The sequence below is a fragment of the Raphanus sativus genome, chromosome 9 (assembly GCF_000801105.2).
Source record: "Raphanus sativus cultivar WK10039 chromosome 9, ASM80110v3, whole genome shotgun sequence".
Taxonomy (NCBI): domain Eukaryota; kingdom Viridiplantae; phylum Streptophyta; class Magnoliopsida; order Brassicales; family Brassicaceae; genus Raphanus; species Raphanus sativus.
In genome coordinates, this window is record NC_079519.1 from 30,829,026 (window position 1) to 30,845,772 (window position 16,747).

General features: G+C 36.1%; 2 protein-coding genes and 1 long non-coding RNA gene across 3 annotated transcripts in view; 1 reads left to right on the plus strand and 2 right to left on the minus strand.

Moving 5' to 3' along the window:
* Positions 1-6,581: 6,581 nt before the first annotated feature.
* On the minus strand, positions 6,582-8,236 carry LOC108838372 (transcription factor MYB86-like). The gene is made up of 3 exons (XM_018611320.2): positions 7,936-8,236; positions 7,707-7,836; positions 6,582-7,599 (listed from the first exon to the last, which is right to left on the minus strand). Exons 1-3 carry the CDS (start codon positions 8,066-8,068, stop codon positions 6,825-6,827), a joined length of 1,038 nt encoding a protein of 345 aa, XP_018466822.1. The 5' UTR covers positions 8,069-8,236; the 3' UTR covers positions 6,582-6,824.
* Positions 8,237-10,065: 1,829 nt separating this feature from the next.
* Positions 10,066-16,747, plus strand: part of LOC130499589 (uncharacterized) — a 12,281-nt gene continuing 5,599 nt past the window's right edge. Inside the window, exons 1-2 of the long non-coding RNA XR_008938479.1 lie at positions 10,066-10,659; positions 10,773-10,875. This is a non-coding gene — a long non-coding RNA (uncharacterized LOC130499589). The remainder of the gene's footprint in view (positions 10,660-10,772; positions 10,876-16,747) is intronic.
* Positions 11,478-16,080, minus strand: LOC108841698 (uncharacterized). The gene is made up of 6 exons (XM_056993813.1): positions 15,758-16,080; positions 14,739-15,679; positions 14,058-14,652; positions 13,297-13,952; positions 12,138-13,232; positions 11,478-12,052 (listed from the first exon to the last, which is right to left on the minus strand). Exons 1-6 carry the CDS (start codon positions 16,075-16,077, stop codon positions 11,478-11,480), a joined length of 4,182 nt encoding a protein of 1,393 aa, XP_056849793.1. The 5' UTR covers positions 16,078-16,080.

Below are 16,747 nucleotides of genomic sequence, written 5' to 3' on the forward strand. Positions count from 1 at the left end.
AATCACTACAAGAAAACACGCAGATTCTGAGGGAAATACCGAGGGAAAATGAGTTCCTCGGAATTTCGGACAGAATATCGAGGAAATACCGGAAACCAAGAAATGGGGTTTCCTCGAAATTTCCTCACTATTTTTTGAGGAAATTTCGAGGAAGACCAACTTCCTCTGTAATTTTCGAGGGGATACCGAGGAAACCAGGGTCGTCGGAAAAATCGACGGATATTTCTAATATTTCGACGACATCTTGTAGCCGTTAGAGAGCCGTTGGGAGAGAGCCGTGGGGGGATTTAAACATTTCGAGGAAATTTCGAGGAAATGTCTGTTTCCCTCGAAATTTCCTCGAATATTTCCTCAGTATGCCGGGAGGATTTCTTCTATAAATACAGCCACCCCTCTTCCTCTTCATTCACTCCATTTCTTTTCTTTTTCTCTCCTAGTCTCACGAATTTGATTCCAAAAAAATATGTCTTCTTCAAATTATTTTCGTTCTTGGATGGATCGACCTCATTTGGATCCGGACACGAGATTGCTTACGGAAGAATACAATCAAGGTATAATCGAGTTCATGAGGGTAGCTCGCAAACAACCGGAAGCAGAAAACAGGTAAGTTAAGATGTCCTTGCTCTAATTGTAAAATAGAAAAGTTATTAAAGAGTGGGATGTTTGGACTCATCTATTATTGGTGGGTTTACACGAAGTTACAAAATTTGGTATCATCATGGGGAAACTGATTATGAACTTGGTAGTACTAGCGAACCTCAGCCGGCGGTTAGATTAGAAGAACCAATTAGGGCGGATGTAGATTATGGTGTAGGTACTGAGCAGATGATAAATGATCATTTTAGAGGGGAAGATTTACCCAATGCAGAAGCTAGGAGATTTTATGAAATGTTGGATGCTGGAAAGCAACCATTGTACGAAGGTTGCAGAGATGGTCATTCAGCTTTATCATCTGCTATGAGACTGATGGGCATTAAAACGATTATAACTTGGCTGAAGACTGTGTGGATGCGATAGCTAATTTTGTTAAAGGTATTCTACCTGAGGATAATGTAGCTCCAGGTTCATACTACGAGGTTCAAAACTCGTAGCTGGGGTTGGTTTATCTTATCAGGTAATAGATGTATGCAGCGATAACTGCATGATTTATTGGAGGGCGGATGATCAGCGGACTACATGCAAATTTTGTGGGAAGCCTCGTTATAAAGATACTAGTGGAAGAGTTCAGTGCCATATAAAAGGATGTGGTATTTGCCTTTGACGGAAAGGTTGCAGAGGTTGTATCTTTCAGAACGCACAGCGCAACGAATGAGATGGCATGCGGAGCACTCAACAGATGGTGAGATTAGACATCCTTCAGATGCAAAAGCGTGGAAACATTTCCAATCAAAAGTATCCCGACTTTGCGTATGAGAGAAGAAATGTCTACCTTGGATTATGTACTGATGGTTTCAGCCCGTATGGGAAGAGTGGAAGACAATATTCTCTATGGCCAGTCATTGTTACACCATACAACTTACCCCCAAACTTGTGCTTGCGACGAGAGTTTTTTGTTTCTCTCCATTCTCGTTCCCGGACCAGAGCATCCTAAGAGATCACTTGATGTGTTTCTTCAGCCACTAATATATGAGTTGCAACAACTATGGGCTCAAGGTGGCTGAAACATACGATATTTCGTGTAAAGAAACTTTCAAATGCGGGCAGTACTAATGTGGACAATAAGTGATTTTCCAGCATATGGTATGTTATCTGGATGGACAACGCATGGAAGGCTATCATGTCCATTATTGTCAAGATAACACTGATGCTTTCCAACTAAAACACGGAAGGAAAACGTGTTGGTTTGACTGTCACAGGAGATTCCTACCACCTGATCATCCATATCGTAGGAGTAGGAATTTGTTTACTAAGAACAAGAAGGTGTTTGACAGTCCACCTGCGGAAATTAGTGGGAAAGTTTGAAGACACAACTAAGAGATTTTGGTGCAGAAAGGACGCCAGACATCGGTGGACATGCGCGTTTTCCGGTAGATGCTGTTGGAAACCTACATAACTGGCACAAAAAAGTATATTCTGGGATCTGCCATACTGGGAGGATCATTTGCTAAGGCATAATTTAGATGTCATGCATATTGAAGAACTTTTTTTGACAATCTCATGAACACGATCCTTAACGTTCAAGGTAAAACAAAGGATAACTTGAAGTCAAGACTGGATTTAGTTGATATATATGTGCTCGTTCAGAACTTCATGTTGATGGGAATGGTAGGGCTCCTTTTCCCATATACCGACTTGATGCAGAAGGAAAAAATGCGTTCTTCGATTGGATTTCAAACGATGTGGAGTTTCCAGACGGTTACGCATCTAATTTGCGTAACTGTATCGACAGAAAGGAAGGAAAGTTTATTGGCTTAAAAAGTCACGTTGTCATGTGTTGATGCAGCGCTTACTTCCGTTTGCTTTCAAGGAACTATTACCACGAAATGTTCATGAAGCAATTGCAGGGATAAGTGCTTTCTTCCGCGATTTATGCGCCAGATCAGTGACTCTTGAAGGTATTGAAATCTGAAGACTACATAGCCGTGATAGTGCAACCTTGAGAAGATATTTTCTCCCTCATTTTTTTGATGTTATGGAGCATCTTGTTATTCACCTGGCAAGAGGAATTGGAACTTGGTGGTCCTGTGCAGTATAGATGGATGTATCTTGTATGAGCGGTATATGTTTCATTTGAAGAAGATGGTGAAAAAATCTAAGTAGGGTGGAAGGTTTTATAGTCGCACAGATGATCAATGAAGAAATTTTCAAACTTTGCTGAGTACTACTTTTCCAGCAGAAGTTCAGACCAAAAACAGAAGACCTGCACGGCATGATGATAGAGGCGAACGGGCAACATACCATGTTACGGTTCCTGACATTTTCACAGATGTTGGACGACTTAGCGGAAAATCAAAGGGACCGTCGACTTACTGAGCAGGAGCGCAGTCATTTGCAAACATATTTGCTCACCACTGCGAAGATGTTCTTCAATATGGAGAGTAAGTTTATTATCTTACAAAATTAACAAATTAACATTTATATCTTAATTAATTACTTTTTTGTCTTCACAGGATTTCATGGCAGAAAAGCGGTTCGAATATAGATACGCTACAGAGGCAGAACTAGAAGAAATGAAGCAAAAAGAATTGATGGATGGATGTTTTACTTATGTGAGTGCCTTAAACAAATTAAAAAATCATTTATCACATTTATTTATAGAAATTTAAAAAATATTTATCACATATTTATACTCATATATATGTGCTATTAATAGGTGTCTGCTGGTTGGCCAGAGGTGAAACATTTGACGATTGGATACGCGAGATGGTGGTTGGACCAAACTATGTTGTGAAGTCATATCCGAGATTTTGTACTCGAGGATATGCTTCACAACTGAAAAGACGAAACGTTCGCGTACGACCTATGATGCTGGCGTTTGTTCTGCATCGGGAGATGATGTATACTACGGACACATACATGAGATTTTGGAAATCAAGTATTTAGGCCTGCTTGGATTGCGCTGTACTGTTTTCTATTGTGATTTGGCACGACATCACTCCAGATCGGGTGTGGAGAACAGATGCATTTGGTGTTACATCAGTTAATTCGAGACGAAAGCTGCAATATTATGATCCTTTCATTCTTGCTTTTCGGCCGATCAGGTAAGTTATTGGTCATCATGTGTAATAATTTTACTGTGTACTAAAAAATTTACACTTTCTTTTTCAGTCGGTTCCAAAGAAGAAGGGCCGTTTGTTCGGTTTGGCTCGTCGGTCTCCCTCGGTTTCCGTCTGCTTCTGCACCACCACCGTCCTATGTTGATCAAGAAGTCCTTCTGAGCCAGATGAGGGACAAGGATGCTCGCATATCTGCGCTGGAGTCCATGGTGGCGAGTCAAGAGGCGGGCTGGGAGGCACAGAGGGAAGCTGAACGAGCAAATGATGGCGATGATGAGGAGCATGAACCCGAACGCCAACGTCGACTTCCCGAACATTGCCAGACCCGGACTTCCAAACCCCGTAGTTTAATTTATTTCAAAAACTCTAAATGTTTTCTTTTCGTTTGTATGACTTTGAATTTTAAATAATATGTTTTTAATTTAAAATTTATTTATATTAAATTTAAATTAAAATTATTTTAAAAATTTATTTTAAAAAAAAAAATTTTTTTTTTTAAAAATTTAATTTTCGGAATATTCCGAGGAACAGATGTCCTCGGTATATACCGAGGGAAGCGTTCCTCGGTATATTCCGAGGGAGGGTTCCTCGAAAATTTCGAGGAAAGCAGCCCTCGAAAATTTTCGAGGACCTTTCCCTCGGAAAATTTCGACGAACAGCTTTCCTCGAAAATTTCGAGGAACACCTTTCGTCGGAATTTTCCGAGGGACAGGTTCCTCGAAAATTTTCGTAGGTCATTCCCTCGGTATAATCCTCGGTATATACCGAGGGAGTTGTTCCTCAATATATTCCGAAGACCTCTTCGACGAAGGTCAGTCCTCTAAATTTCCTCGGAAATATGTTTCCTCGAAATTCCGTCACAAAATTTCGAGGAAATTTCGACGGAAAATGAAATTTCGAGTATTCCGACGAAATACCGAGGAAAAAGCTCCTCGATATCGGCGTGTTTTCTTGTAGTGAATGTATGGTTTTTATTTTCTGATTTTTTTTTATTTTTTTTCTTATTTTCTGAATTATATATCTGCTTCCTCTTCTAATCCTTTGCATGGCTTTTCCAGTTTTATGAACGTACAATGTCAGCAACAAGGGTCCCTTCTTCTGCAAGCACCAACTCAAAAGCATCCCTCGCATGAATTATATATTGGGATATTGTCAGAAGAGTACACACCTTCGAATTTCGTATTTAACCACCTTACAAGATCATGGGTCCCTTCTCTATGCGTTCAGCGTATGGCTTCTTTCTTTTTATAGTAAACGATGACCCAAAATCGAGATATAGACTAATTGATAATTGGAACTTATAATCGTTAACTTCTTTGAAACTGAAGAAGTTAACGATTATAAAAATAGTAAAAATTCAAGAGAAGAGCATGCATGTAGACTGTTATCAGTTAAAGTTTTTATTGATCTAAGAAACAAATAGTTCATTAAATGATAATACCTAAAAATTGATTTTTTTTTACAACAAAAGCTACTGCTATTCCCTAGAAATTGATTTAAAACAAGTTTAGTATATAATAAATTAATTAAAAATAATAATTAGAGTATGATTTGTGTTAAACTAGGAATATACATATCTTAGAGAACTATTTTTTAGAGAAACTAATCTGTTTGAAAACTTATTTAATTATATGTTCGAATAATCTGATTAGTATTAGTTAACACTAATAAAAACTTTAACTGATAACACTAATAATTACTAACATAGTCACTACAGTTGTAATATGAAAACAAAAATTTAACTGATAGCAAAAATGAAGACTGTTCTATCTATTTCAAATTAGATGTCTTTTTAGGTTTTCACGCAAAAAAAAATTTAAAAATTCAGTTTATCCTTATTTAATTATTAAAAATTTTGTATTTATTTTTTCTTAATTTATGTAGAGGTAAAATATAAATTAGGGACAAATTTCATTGAAATCTTGAAGCAACACTTATTTGTAACAGAAATTTAATTATACAATGACATTTAAAATGAAACAATGGGAGTATTATACAAAAACAATAGGTACACTATATTTACGTTATAATACAAAAAAAAGTTTGGGACTTTCAAGAATGCATCATGTTGTCCGGAATCACTTTTCCGAAGAAGTCTCAACTCCAACTTGGTAAGAGCATCTCCAATGGTATTATATAATTTTCACTCTAAAATAGTGTAACTCTATTATAGAGTTGAATTTGCTCCAATGGTTTACTCTATAATAGAGTAGATTATAGAATAATGTTGTTTTTTAACTCCAATTATAGAGTGAAAAAGCAAGATTACTCTATAATTCACTCTATTATAGAATAAACCATTAGGACATCTCCAATGGAACACAAAAACTTATTCTATAATTCACTCTAAAATAGAGTAACTCTATTATAGAGTTGGATTTACTCCAATGGTTCACTCTATTATAGAGTTACTCTATAAATAAAGTGAATTATAGAGTAATGTTGCTTTTCCACTCCAAATATAGAGTGAAAATCAACATTACTCTATAATTCACTCTATTTATAGAGTAACTCTATTATAGAGTGAACTATTGGAGCAAATCCAACTGGTTCACTCTATAATAGAGTTACTCTATTTTAGAGTAAATTATAGAGTAAGTTTTTGTGTTCTATTGGAGATGGTCTTATAGCAAATCCAACTCTATAATAGAGTTATTTTATTTTAGAGTGAAATATGGATATTTTTTTATATACCACTAGAGATGCTCTAACAATCAACATCTCCTTTATGGAAAAAAAAAAGAAACACCATCCACCTCGACCGGGGCATGTTTATTTTATTTTATACAGATTTTTTTTTTTGTGTTTCTTATTTTATTTTGTAATCCGTGAACTAACTTTCTCAAGCAAACATAGCATATATGTAAATTAAAAAAAAATGAAACTCTATTAAGGTCAAAGTAATGACAAGCAAAAAGAGGAAAATGGCACCAGAAAAATATATACATACACGATCGCAGAAAATTTACATAACCAGAAAACATATACTTACAAATACGTGATGAATAAATATTATATATATGTATCAATCAAATAAACTCCGGTTCGTGAAAGTGGATAGAAAATGAAGTACTGATTAGGAACTTTCTCTAGCACATAATATTTACTCTAAAGGCTCTGATCAAACGCCATGTTATTAAGTTTTTGTAGGTTTTTACCGTACCACTCAACGTCAGCATCATGTAGTAGTGTCGCAGCGTTTTCGTTCGGTGATGACGATGATGATGTTGATCTCCAGTAGTACTTGCCAATGTCTGGCTTCACTTCTGCTTCTAAACCAGTTTCTGAGCTTTGGTTATGTTCTGTGTAATGAAGAATCTCCGATGCCCATGACTTCATGTCTTGTCCATGAGGATGATCATCCACTACTGGATTATTGTTATTATTGATTTGGCTAGCTTCTGTGAAACTATTACCAAAGAAAGCACTGTAGATACTGTTGGTCTGAGATGGAACTGTGTTGTTGCAGTAGTAGAGTTCAGGAAAAGGGTTGAAGTTTGAAGTCATTGATGTCGTAGATGATGACGTGGACATTGAAGAGATTAAAGATACGATCTGGTCTGAAACCGATGGAGTAGTACTTGAACTGAAGCAAAACGCAGCATTCTGGTTAGCCATCGACGGAAACCACCATGGACCTGGTTGCGATGAGACAACCATCGACGGTTCATGTGGGTTGTTTATCAAACCCGTTGACTTTACTACTTGAGATGACGTCAGCTTCTGATTTATGACGTTAAGAGTTTGAAGATCGCTTATTAAGGGTTTATGTGTAGTTGGGTCGATGCCTTTTCTTCTCAGCTTCTTCTTGAGACACGAGTTCCAAAAGTTTTTGATCTCGTTGTCTGTTCTTCCCGGTAACCGAGTTGCGATCTGAGACCATCTACACAATTCAAAACGGACTCAGCATATAATGAAACATATTATTCCAAAATCTACATTTTAATTATTTTTTGTAATTTTTATGTAACTTGTTGCTAATTTATTAACCTGTTGCCTAACGCAGCATGGAGCTCAATGATCAAGCCTTCTTCGTCTTGAGAGAAAGCTCCCCTCTTTAAGTCTGGTCTCAAATAGTTTATCCACCTAAGCCGACAACTCTTTCCACATCTCTGCAAACCTATTTGATCATAGGAAATGCATATATACAAGCATTATAAATATATATACATTCAAATTTTAAATTTTCAAAGATAAGAGCACATGATGGAAGCCTAACCTGCGAGCTTGGGGACAGAACTCCAACAGCCATGACCATGTCTAGCTATGTAATTGAGAAGTTTTTCATCTTCTTCAGGGGACCAAAGGCCTTTTCTAAGCTTTGGCTTGTAACAACAAGAATGTCTTCCCATTTCTATATGTAGTACGGATGTGTAGCAATTGATATATAAAATTTATGAAGTTACAACAAGATTGTTGCAGAGATATAGAGGGGTTTATGATCTGTGAAGCTTCTATGAGCTAGGTAGAAGAAGGAAGAAGATGGAGAAATTATAATAAAAATAAGAGCAAATGTGATTGGCGACTCTGGTGTAACACTTTTGTTTTATAATAGTTGTGTGAATTAATTGACACTTTTTATGGGACCTCAATACATAGAAAAATCAAGAGACGAAATAAACCTAGTAAAAAACAAAAAACTATTTGATTCTTTTACAAAATAGAAAGAAATTGTAGCTTATACTTAAGAGATCAAACTCGTAAACTATTACTCCATCTGTATCATTATAAGTGATATTTTTTCACAAAGATTAAAAAAACACAAAATTTTATGTGGTTTGTCTTGTTTGTATAAAAATAATATTAAATAATATTATTTCAACTAATTAAAAAAGATACATTATTTTGTAATTGACTAGAGATTTCAAATGACAATTAGTTGTATCTAGATTAGTGTAAACTTTACTTATTCTGAAACAAAACAAAAATCATAAAACCCCACTTATATTGATACAGAGGAAATATTACTTTTTCTCAAAAGGTTGATGACAAAGTACAGACACGAAACTCAACTTTTTAGAAATTTATCTATATGTTTCAAATAAAAAAGAAATTATAATACAATTGTGAAAACAATATGATTTTATAGAATAGTATATAAGAATTCGGCCAAACAAAACCTCAACTTTGCACGAATTGCCAAAACAAACATGAACTTTTGGGCTGACCAAAAAAACACTAAACTTTCATTGACTTTCTAATTAATTAACAACTAGATTTTGACCCGCGCAACCGCGCGGGTGTGAATTTTAATTTTTTTCCCAAATTTTTTTTTTTTATTATAGTCATATATTTTCTGATGTGTATATATTTTTTTTTTCTACATAAGTATGTGATTTCATGTCATTGTTTTCATCAAAAAAACACAGGTCAAATGTAACATGTATATTTATATGTTCTTTTATGTATTTTTGTTTGTTGACATTAGTTTTTGACTATTAAGCTCATTAACTTTTGAAATGTGGTTTAGTAATGTAACAATTTATTATAATTATAAAGTAACTAATTAAAAATTTAGTATTTTTTTTATTGCAAATAATGAATTATCAAATATGAAACAAATAACATTGACATACATTTAATAAATTACATATATATGTATAATATTAAATAAAAATTTCAAAATCTGTATTTATTCAAAATATTTCAAATAAAAATGATATTCGTAATAGTAAAAATAATCTTACTAAAAGTATAGTATATCTATTATAATTAGAGTCTTATAATTAATAATGTAGTAAAATAAAAAGTGATAATATTTACTGGTTAATATTGTACATAACCCAATGGGTCATTAATCTATTATATTGTTTATTAAGCCCAATATATAATTAACTTAAAGGCCAAAATAAAAAGCTAACAGATTTTTATTCCGGGAAAAGATAGCACCGTTCTAAACCTAACAACTAACGCAGTCTCAATTGTGTCGATCATATCGATGTCATCTTTCTCATATATCTCGATCGTATATCTCAATGGTGTCGTTCCTTGCATCAACCATAAAACCAAAACTAATAATAGGCGTCATGGATTTCTTCGCTCTGATATGTGATCAATTCATGAAACAGAGGTGAGTTTTCTTTTGTTTTTAAAATATAGTAGAGGTATGCTTTATGATCTGAATACCTTGATCTGTTTTCTAAAGCTGGTTAGTTTTATTAGATAAGGTTTATAAAATCTCAGAAACATGCAAGCCGCATGTGATTCGATTACCTTGAGATAGAAATCGTTTTGCTTACTGTTCTTCTTGCCTTTGGTCTCTTTTTAGCAAATATCGGTTCAATATTTAGTTATGGTGATTCATAAACTGATTATGCTTACTCATCTCTTCAAATCAAGGTTAGTAGCCATCATCCCCGGCCTCAAGTAAAACGCCTTCTTGCTATTTGTCAACAAACACAGAGAGCGTGAAAGATGGTGTTGTTATCAAGCATACTTAGCCGGAATCACAGCCATCATCCTCCGATGACAAAACGACCAGACAGGTTCAAGTGAAAGATGGTGTTGTTATCAAGAACACTTCACCGGCTCGATCACATGATCCTTCAAATCAGCCGCAATGTCATCATTAGTCACAGTGTCATCATGTTGAGTCGAGATGAGAACGGTGTGAAAGCGTTGAAGCTCGTGTTCTGTTCCTCAGAGATAAGCTTCTCTATCGCCTTTCTAGGATAAAAATATTGTAGTTTCGCTTGCATCTCTTTTTTCAGCTACAGATTGTTGTTGTGTAGGATACAGGTGCTCCCAAAATGGCAAACAGAAAATTTAAACACAATCTGAAGCAAGCCTACTTATTATGTTCGATTTCACATAGATTGTTTCATATACTTACAACCTGTTTTGTAAAATCTGCAGGGAATCAGAAGATTATAGATGAGGAAAACGCCAAGATACTGCCAAGTCACAGGCTTCGTCGAGTTCATTAGCTCAGGATAATGCCAAGGTAGTGTTGAATGCTGTTGAGTTCAATAAACAGAGCTCTTAATCTTAGCCATTGAAAATTAATACACAGGTGACATGGGGACTGTACTTTGATGATAGTATATTTGGTCGCAGGAAATTTTTATCTGATGGATAGCTGATCAAATGCTGATGGAGCTTACCACAGGGAAAAATCATGAAACATTAACTCCATTCTCCTTCTGTTTTTCCTACTCAGGTCAGTATTGCAGTTGGCTTTATTGTCTTATAGAATATTTAAGTGGTTTAGTTAGATATGAAGATAATTTATAATCAAATACAGGAACTTTGTCTTGTAGAGAATATTTTCTGCGAAAGTATTGCTTTGATATGGTTTAAACATTAAAAAAATAACCGGAACTTCTAGCTCAGTTGGTAAAGGGTTCACAGCTGTGAGTTCCGCCACCTGGGTTCGAATCCCGGCCACTGGGGAATTAACATTTCGGCATCGCCAGGGACAGAGGACCGACATGTGGCAACACGTGACTAGTCTGGACCACTTCGGTGGGGCCAGGATACCTCTGTATAATTCAAAAAAAAAAAAAAAAAAAAAAAATTAAAAAAATGTAAAAACACAAAGGACCAAAGAACTATAATCCAGGCATAAAAAAATATCGCATACGAAACTGAAGCACCATAAGAACCATACTCCATCTCCTCCAACTCAAACTCCATCTGAAAAATGCAAAAACACTACTGACGGTTAAGATTTTTTTTTTAAATAAGAAAAATTATATTAGGATTTAGGAATATATAGTAAAGAAATTAGCTTAATCACATACTTTATCATGAATCATTGCCTTATAGATTATCAAAAACCTGTTTGAAGACAACATTGACGGTCTTATTATGAGGTTTTCCATCTTTGTCCACAATAAGAATTTTCAATCCTTTCTTGGATGTGACCCTAGAAATAGCTACGTAGAGCTGTCCATGTGAAAACACAGGTCTGGGTAGGAAGATTCCAACTTCCGAGAGAGACTGCCCTTGACTTTTGTTTATTGTTATAGCAAAAGCAACAGCTAAAGGCAATTGCCTTCGGCGCATTTTAAAAGGCAGTCTCGTATCAGATGGTGTGATCAACAATCTCGGAATATATACTGTCTTCCCAACATTAGATCCAGTGATAATCTTAGCCCCTACCATAAAATCCATCAGCTCAGTAATCTGTAGCCTTGTTCCATTCATTAACCCTTCTGGAGGATCAACATTCCTGAGAACCATAACTGGGCAGCCAACTTTCAGGCGAAGTCTATGATTCGGCAATCCAGACACTTTAATTTTGTTTAGAAAATCAGAGTCAAGAGCTTCATCATTCACTGCTTTTGTATCAGTAGGATCGATACTATCTGCACTTAGATAAATCTTTTCCTCACCTAAAAAAAAAACATAGGATATAGTCAGTATATATATAAGAAACAATAATTCTTGGCTTTAAAATCGATGAGAAAAATAAATTACCATCCAGCTTATCCAGCATGTAATCATTGATCATGTTAACATCCTCGTTTGTTGGACACAAAATGGCTCTCTCTTGGAAAAATTTAGCTTCTTTGTTTGCTTTTAATGAAGAAGGATCTCCATAAACTGCTTTGCTAATAGCCTCTATTGGTTCATCAGAATCAGTAATCAAAAATTCCGGGGGGATCTCGATCTCAGCTATTCCATCGTTATGCTCTCCAAGTGTACCATCACCAACCTTTAAGATCCACTCAGAGAATTCCTTAAGATCATTTGCATCTGTAGTAGACAAACCACCAGATGATAACCGCATGTTCTTAGTTAACTTGAGCACTTTACAATGCTTCCATAGATAAGAAGAATTCATGGACGACATCACGATTTCAGCTCTAGAACCTCCATTTATTACTGGGAGCACTTGTCTGAAATCGCCTCCGAAAACTACAACCTTTCCACCAAAAGGCTTGTCGCTTTGCTTCCCAATAATATCATTCAAGCTCCTATCTAGTGCTTCAAAACAATACCTACTCATCATGGGGGCTTCATCCCATATAATCAGTGATGCCTCTCTCACCAAATTAGCTTGATCTGATCCGTGAGCCATAGTACATGTAGAAAACTCATCTGGATTAAGAGGTATCCCAAACCTCGAATGAGCAGTCCTCCCACCTTGTAATAACAAAGAAGCAATCCCACTCGATGCAACATTGAGAGCAATATCTCCTCGCGATCTAATAGCTGCAGATAGTAATTTCCATAGAAACGTTTTCCCAGTGCCACCAAATCCAGACAAAAAAAACATTCCACCTCTATCTTCGTTAACAGCATCTAGGATTTCCTCATATATCTTCTTTTGCTCATCAGTCATTTTTGGAAGATCTCTATCAAGAGTTTCTAAAAGTGCATCACGATCATAGCTTGTCTCGTCTACTACCAAAACATTTGAATCCTTCCTATTCGTCAAAGGTAGCTGTGGCATAGAAGTAAAGGTTGCCAAAGTAATCCCACATCGCCTCAGAATCTTATCAATCTCCATCAAAGCAAATTTCTTTTTCTCATCGTCCCTTAACAATAGTCCTATAAAGAAAAGACATTCTCAGAAGTTAAAAAAATAACAGTGAAAATTTGAAATTAAATGAATCTGGTGAAGTACACAAACCTGGCCTATTTAAAGTTTTACGCCTGTGATGCTCAATATCATCTGAAAGACATTCCCAAGTCTTCTCCCAAACATCCTCTGGCCCAGACAAACTGTTATTCATGAGCATCCTAACAAACAATTGTCTTAGTTCAGCTCCTGTGCTTTCATAGCTTCTCCTCAAAATATCATCAATGTACTCTTGATCATCATCTAACATCCCTCGAGCATAACATGCATCTTTGTAGCTCGGATAAACAACACCTTTATATGTTCTGATGTCCTCATAGCTCGTAGGACCTCTCACAACGTTCAACAACACACGAAGATAGTAAGCATGCTCTTGATTACGTGGAGCATAGTTGATTCGGCCGAGACTAAATCCCCTTTTCCGTCTTATGAACTTCTTCTGCTTCTTAGAATAGGTAAAGAAGTTAGGAATCTCAGCATATGTGAGAGTTTTAGCCAGATCATCAACTTTGCACAACTCAAACCATGCTAAGAACATTGTATTCTGAATGAGTTTACGACTGATCACTGTTTTGAGCTTGTCGTTCTTTCTGAAAATAATGTTTTGTTTGCCTGGTAGATGGAAATTAAGCTTCTCGACTGCAGTAGACCTATAATGAATAGGGAACCGAAATATTCTCCATGCTCCTTCACATGAAGAAACATATCTACAATACAAAACAGAACAGATTTCATTAGTTTTTTATATTTTATCATATACTGATGAAAACTAATTAAATAAGAGTAGTTAACTAAAGAAAAAAAAATTATACCTGCAATCAAAGAAGTCTTTGAATTCATTCCTCTTATTTTGGTCCACTTGTCCTACTGGAATACCAAGTGCCTCTGCAACCATGTGATCTGGTGGCTCCACAGCTACTGTAACACGATCACTTCCTTTATTAATGTACTTAAATAAGTACTTTATAGAACCAGCTTGGTTGCACCACTCTACATTAATATGAGCACGATAACGTAGAGATAGTTTCTTGTTATAAGGAATAACAAATCTGTTGTCACACTTGACCCCATTCTTCTCCACATAACGGTCCGTAATTTCTCTTCTACGGTAGATCGGAAATCCTTCTTTACTCACTGTCGTCTTATCAGCAAATGATTTCGGGAAAAGCTTCGAACATTTCCCATTTTCCATGCAAGGAGAATTCATATTAGCAGCACCACATGGTCCATGAATCATCATATCCTTAACGATCTCGTACAGCTCTGGTTCTTGAGACTTATCAGGAATCTCAGCTGAAATGATCTTGTCAATATCATCTGTTGTGGGAAGCTTGGCCGAAGCATGCATAAATAAGAGAATGTGAGCATGGGGGAGACCACGTTTCTGAAACTCAACTGTATACATAGCTGCAACATAAGACAACAAACACTGGTTTAGAAAATATTTGTGGAAATAGAAGCATATGATCGTAAGAGCAGAATTTAAAAATTACATGCTACAGTTTTGCCCAGGATATGCTTCTTCGTTAAATCATCCATCAATGAATCCAGTTTCATTTTGAACATCCTGCAAATGATGTCTGATCTGTCCTCTGCCTTTAACTTTCGGCTCTTAAGATGTCTTGTGATCTCTGGCCACTTAGGATTGCATGTAAAAGTGATGAAAAGGGTGGGAAAACCATAATGCTTACATATAGTCATCGCGTCCAGATAGAGGTTTTTCATATATCTAGGGCCACCAGTGAATGAAGCTGGTAAGAGAAACGAAGATCCTTGCTCAGCCATATCAACCCTGCCAGCATTTTCTGATTCTTTGATTGAATCATAACTATCAGAACGCAAACTCGTCTGGTGAGTCCTCAGATAGCGTAAACGATTGGATTCTATAGTTGTGTAGGCATCCACAACAAACTGCTGAAACAACCTTCTTGAATCTAGGATAGTATGAGCCTCATTCTTACGTTCATGCAAACGAAAGGCGAAGTACTGCCTCATGCTGATATTTTTCTTCTTCAGCTTCTCACTCGCTTTATCACCTTTCTTTATCCCAAGTCTGAAACCATCCTCTCCATGTACGAACAAAAGAGGATACTGAAGTGGCAGATATGAAGGGGAGATTTCATCAATCCTTAGCAACTTGCCTGATTTCTGTTGAAGAACAATATCTCTTTTACTCATCTCTAGATTAAAATCTCCAGGAATAAGTGCAGCAACTTCTGAGGCTGTTGGTGTGTCATAGGTTCTTCCATCATTTACTCTGTCACTGACTATCCTCATATGAAAAGAGTCATTAGGATTGATGGCGAAACGATCCTTTGCTGATCTGAACTTTTTAACGTAAGGGTTGGTCTCATTCAGCATCTTTATCAGAAGGTCAATGATCTCCTTTTTAAGTCCATCACCTTTTTTATAAGATTTTGTTTGCCCACCCTTGCTGCAAATTAAACAAAAATTCAGATATTAGCCACAATAACAAAATATGGTCGGAAAAAAAACAGATTCTTGCAATTACCTCAAAGCATTTGTTCGATTTTCGATTTCATTTTCAGTGTCGACTATATAAAGCTGGCCGAACTTAGCATCATTTCCATTTGGTGGTTGTAAACTACCAATTAAATGGTAATTCTCACCTTGGAGTACCAACATGTTTGGACCTTTTCCCTTTCTAACAGATCTATCAACCTTTCCACCAAGTGAAGTGAATGAGAACGCCATGTTATAAGCTCTTGTGTTTCTCTGAAAATGCTTGCTTAGTCTATCATCACCAGTCAGCAAATTCTTTAGGACTTCTGGTGGTTCTTTGAGTAGTGGTAACTGCACTTGTCCTTGCATACAACAGAGACCAAACTTAGGATTGGGAGTTTTGAGACGTCTATTTAAGCGTTCACCAAACCACATAATAGCTCCACAGTAAGTACATGTGTAAGTAGCATCCCCTTCATCTAGATAAGCTGTAAATGATGACATTTAATCAGTATAATGTCTATAAAATTGTACATATCAATCTTCTGGTTTTATGGTCCATTACCTTCTTCTTTAGGTACAGTTTTTTTTGCTGACTTTTCGGTTGCACGCCATGCTTCCTCAAAAAGCCTAGCCAGAGATTTAGTTATGTCCCTGTTAGGTGCGTTATTAGGTGCGTTAGGTTGCTCCTTAGTTACTGTCGAGTCAAGTACTTCTATTTCTCCATCTGAATCTGAATCTGTGTTTTCTTGAGAACTACAGACTAAATTTGCTTGAACATTTTCATCTAATTTATCTACATGGATCAGAAACAATACAATGTTAATAAACATATAGCCAAAGAACTATTTTTTTAAATAAGATAAACTAACCTGCAAAGTCAGAATCGTAAGCTGAAGGATCCCAATCCTCTTCACTATCATCACCACTGAGTTCACTTTGAAATGTATCCTCAAATATATCTTCCTCCAGACGATCCATAAAATTTGATGAATTACATGCAAATTGCAAGCCAGTCCGTGGTCTCTTTCTTACTCCA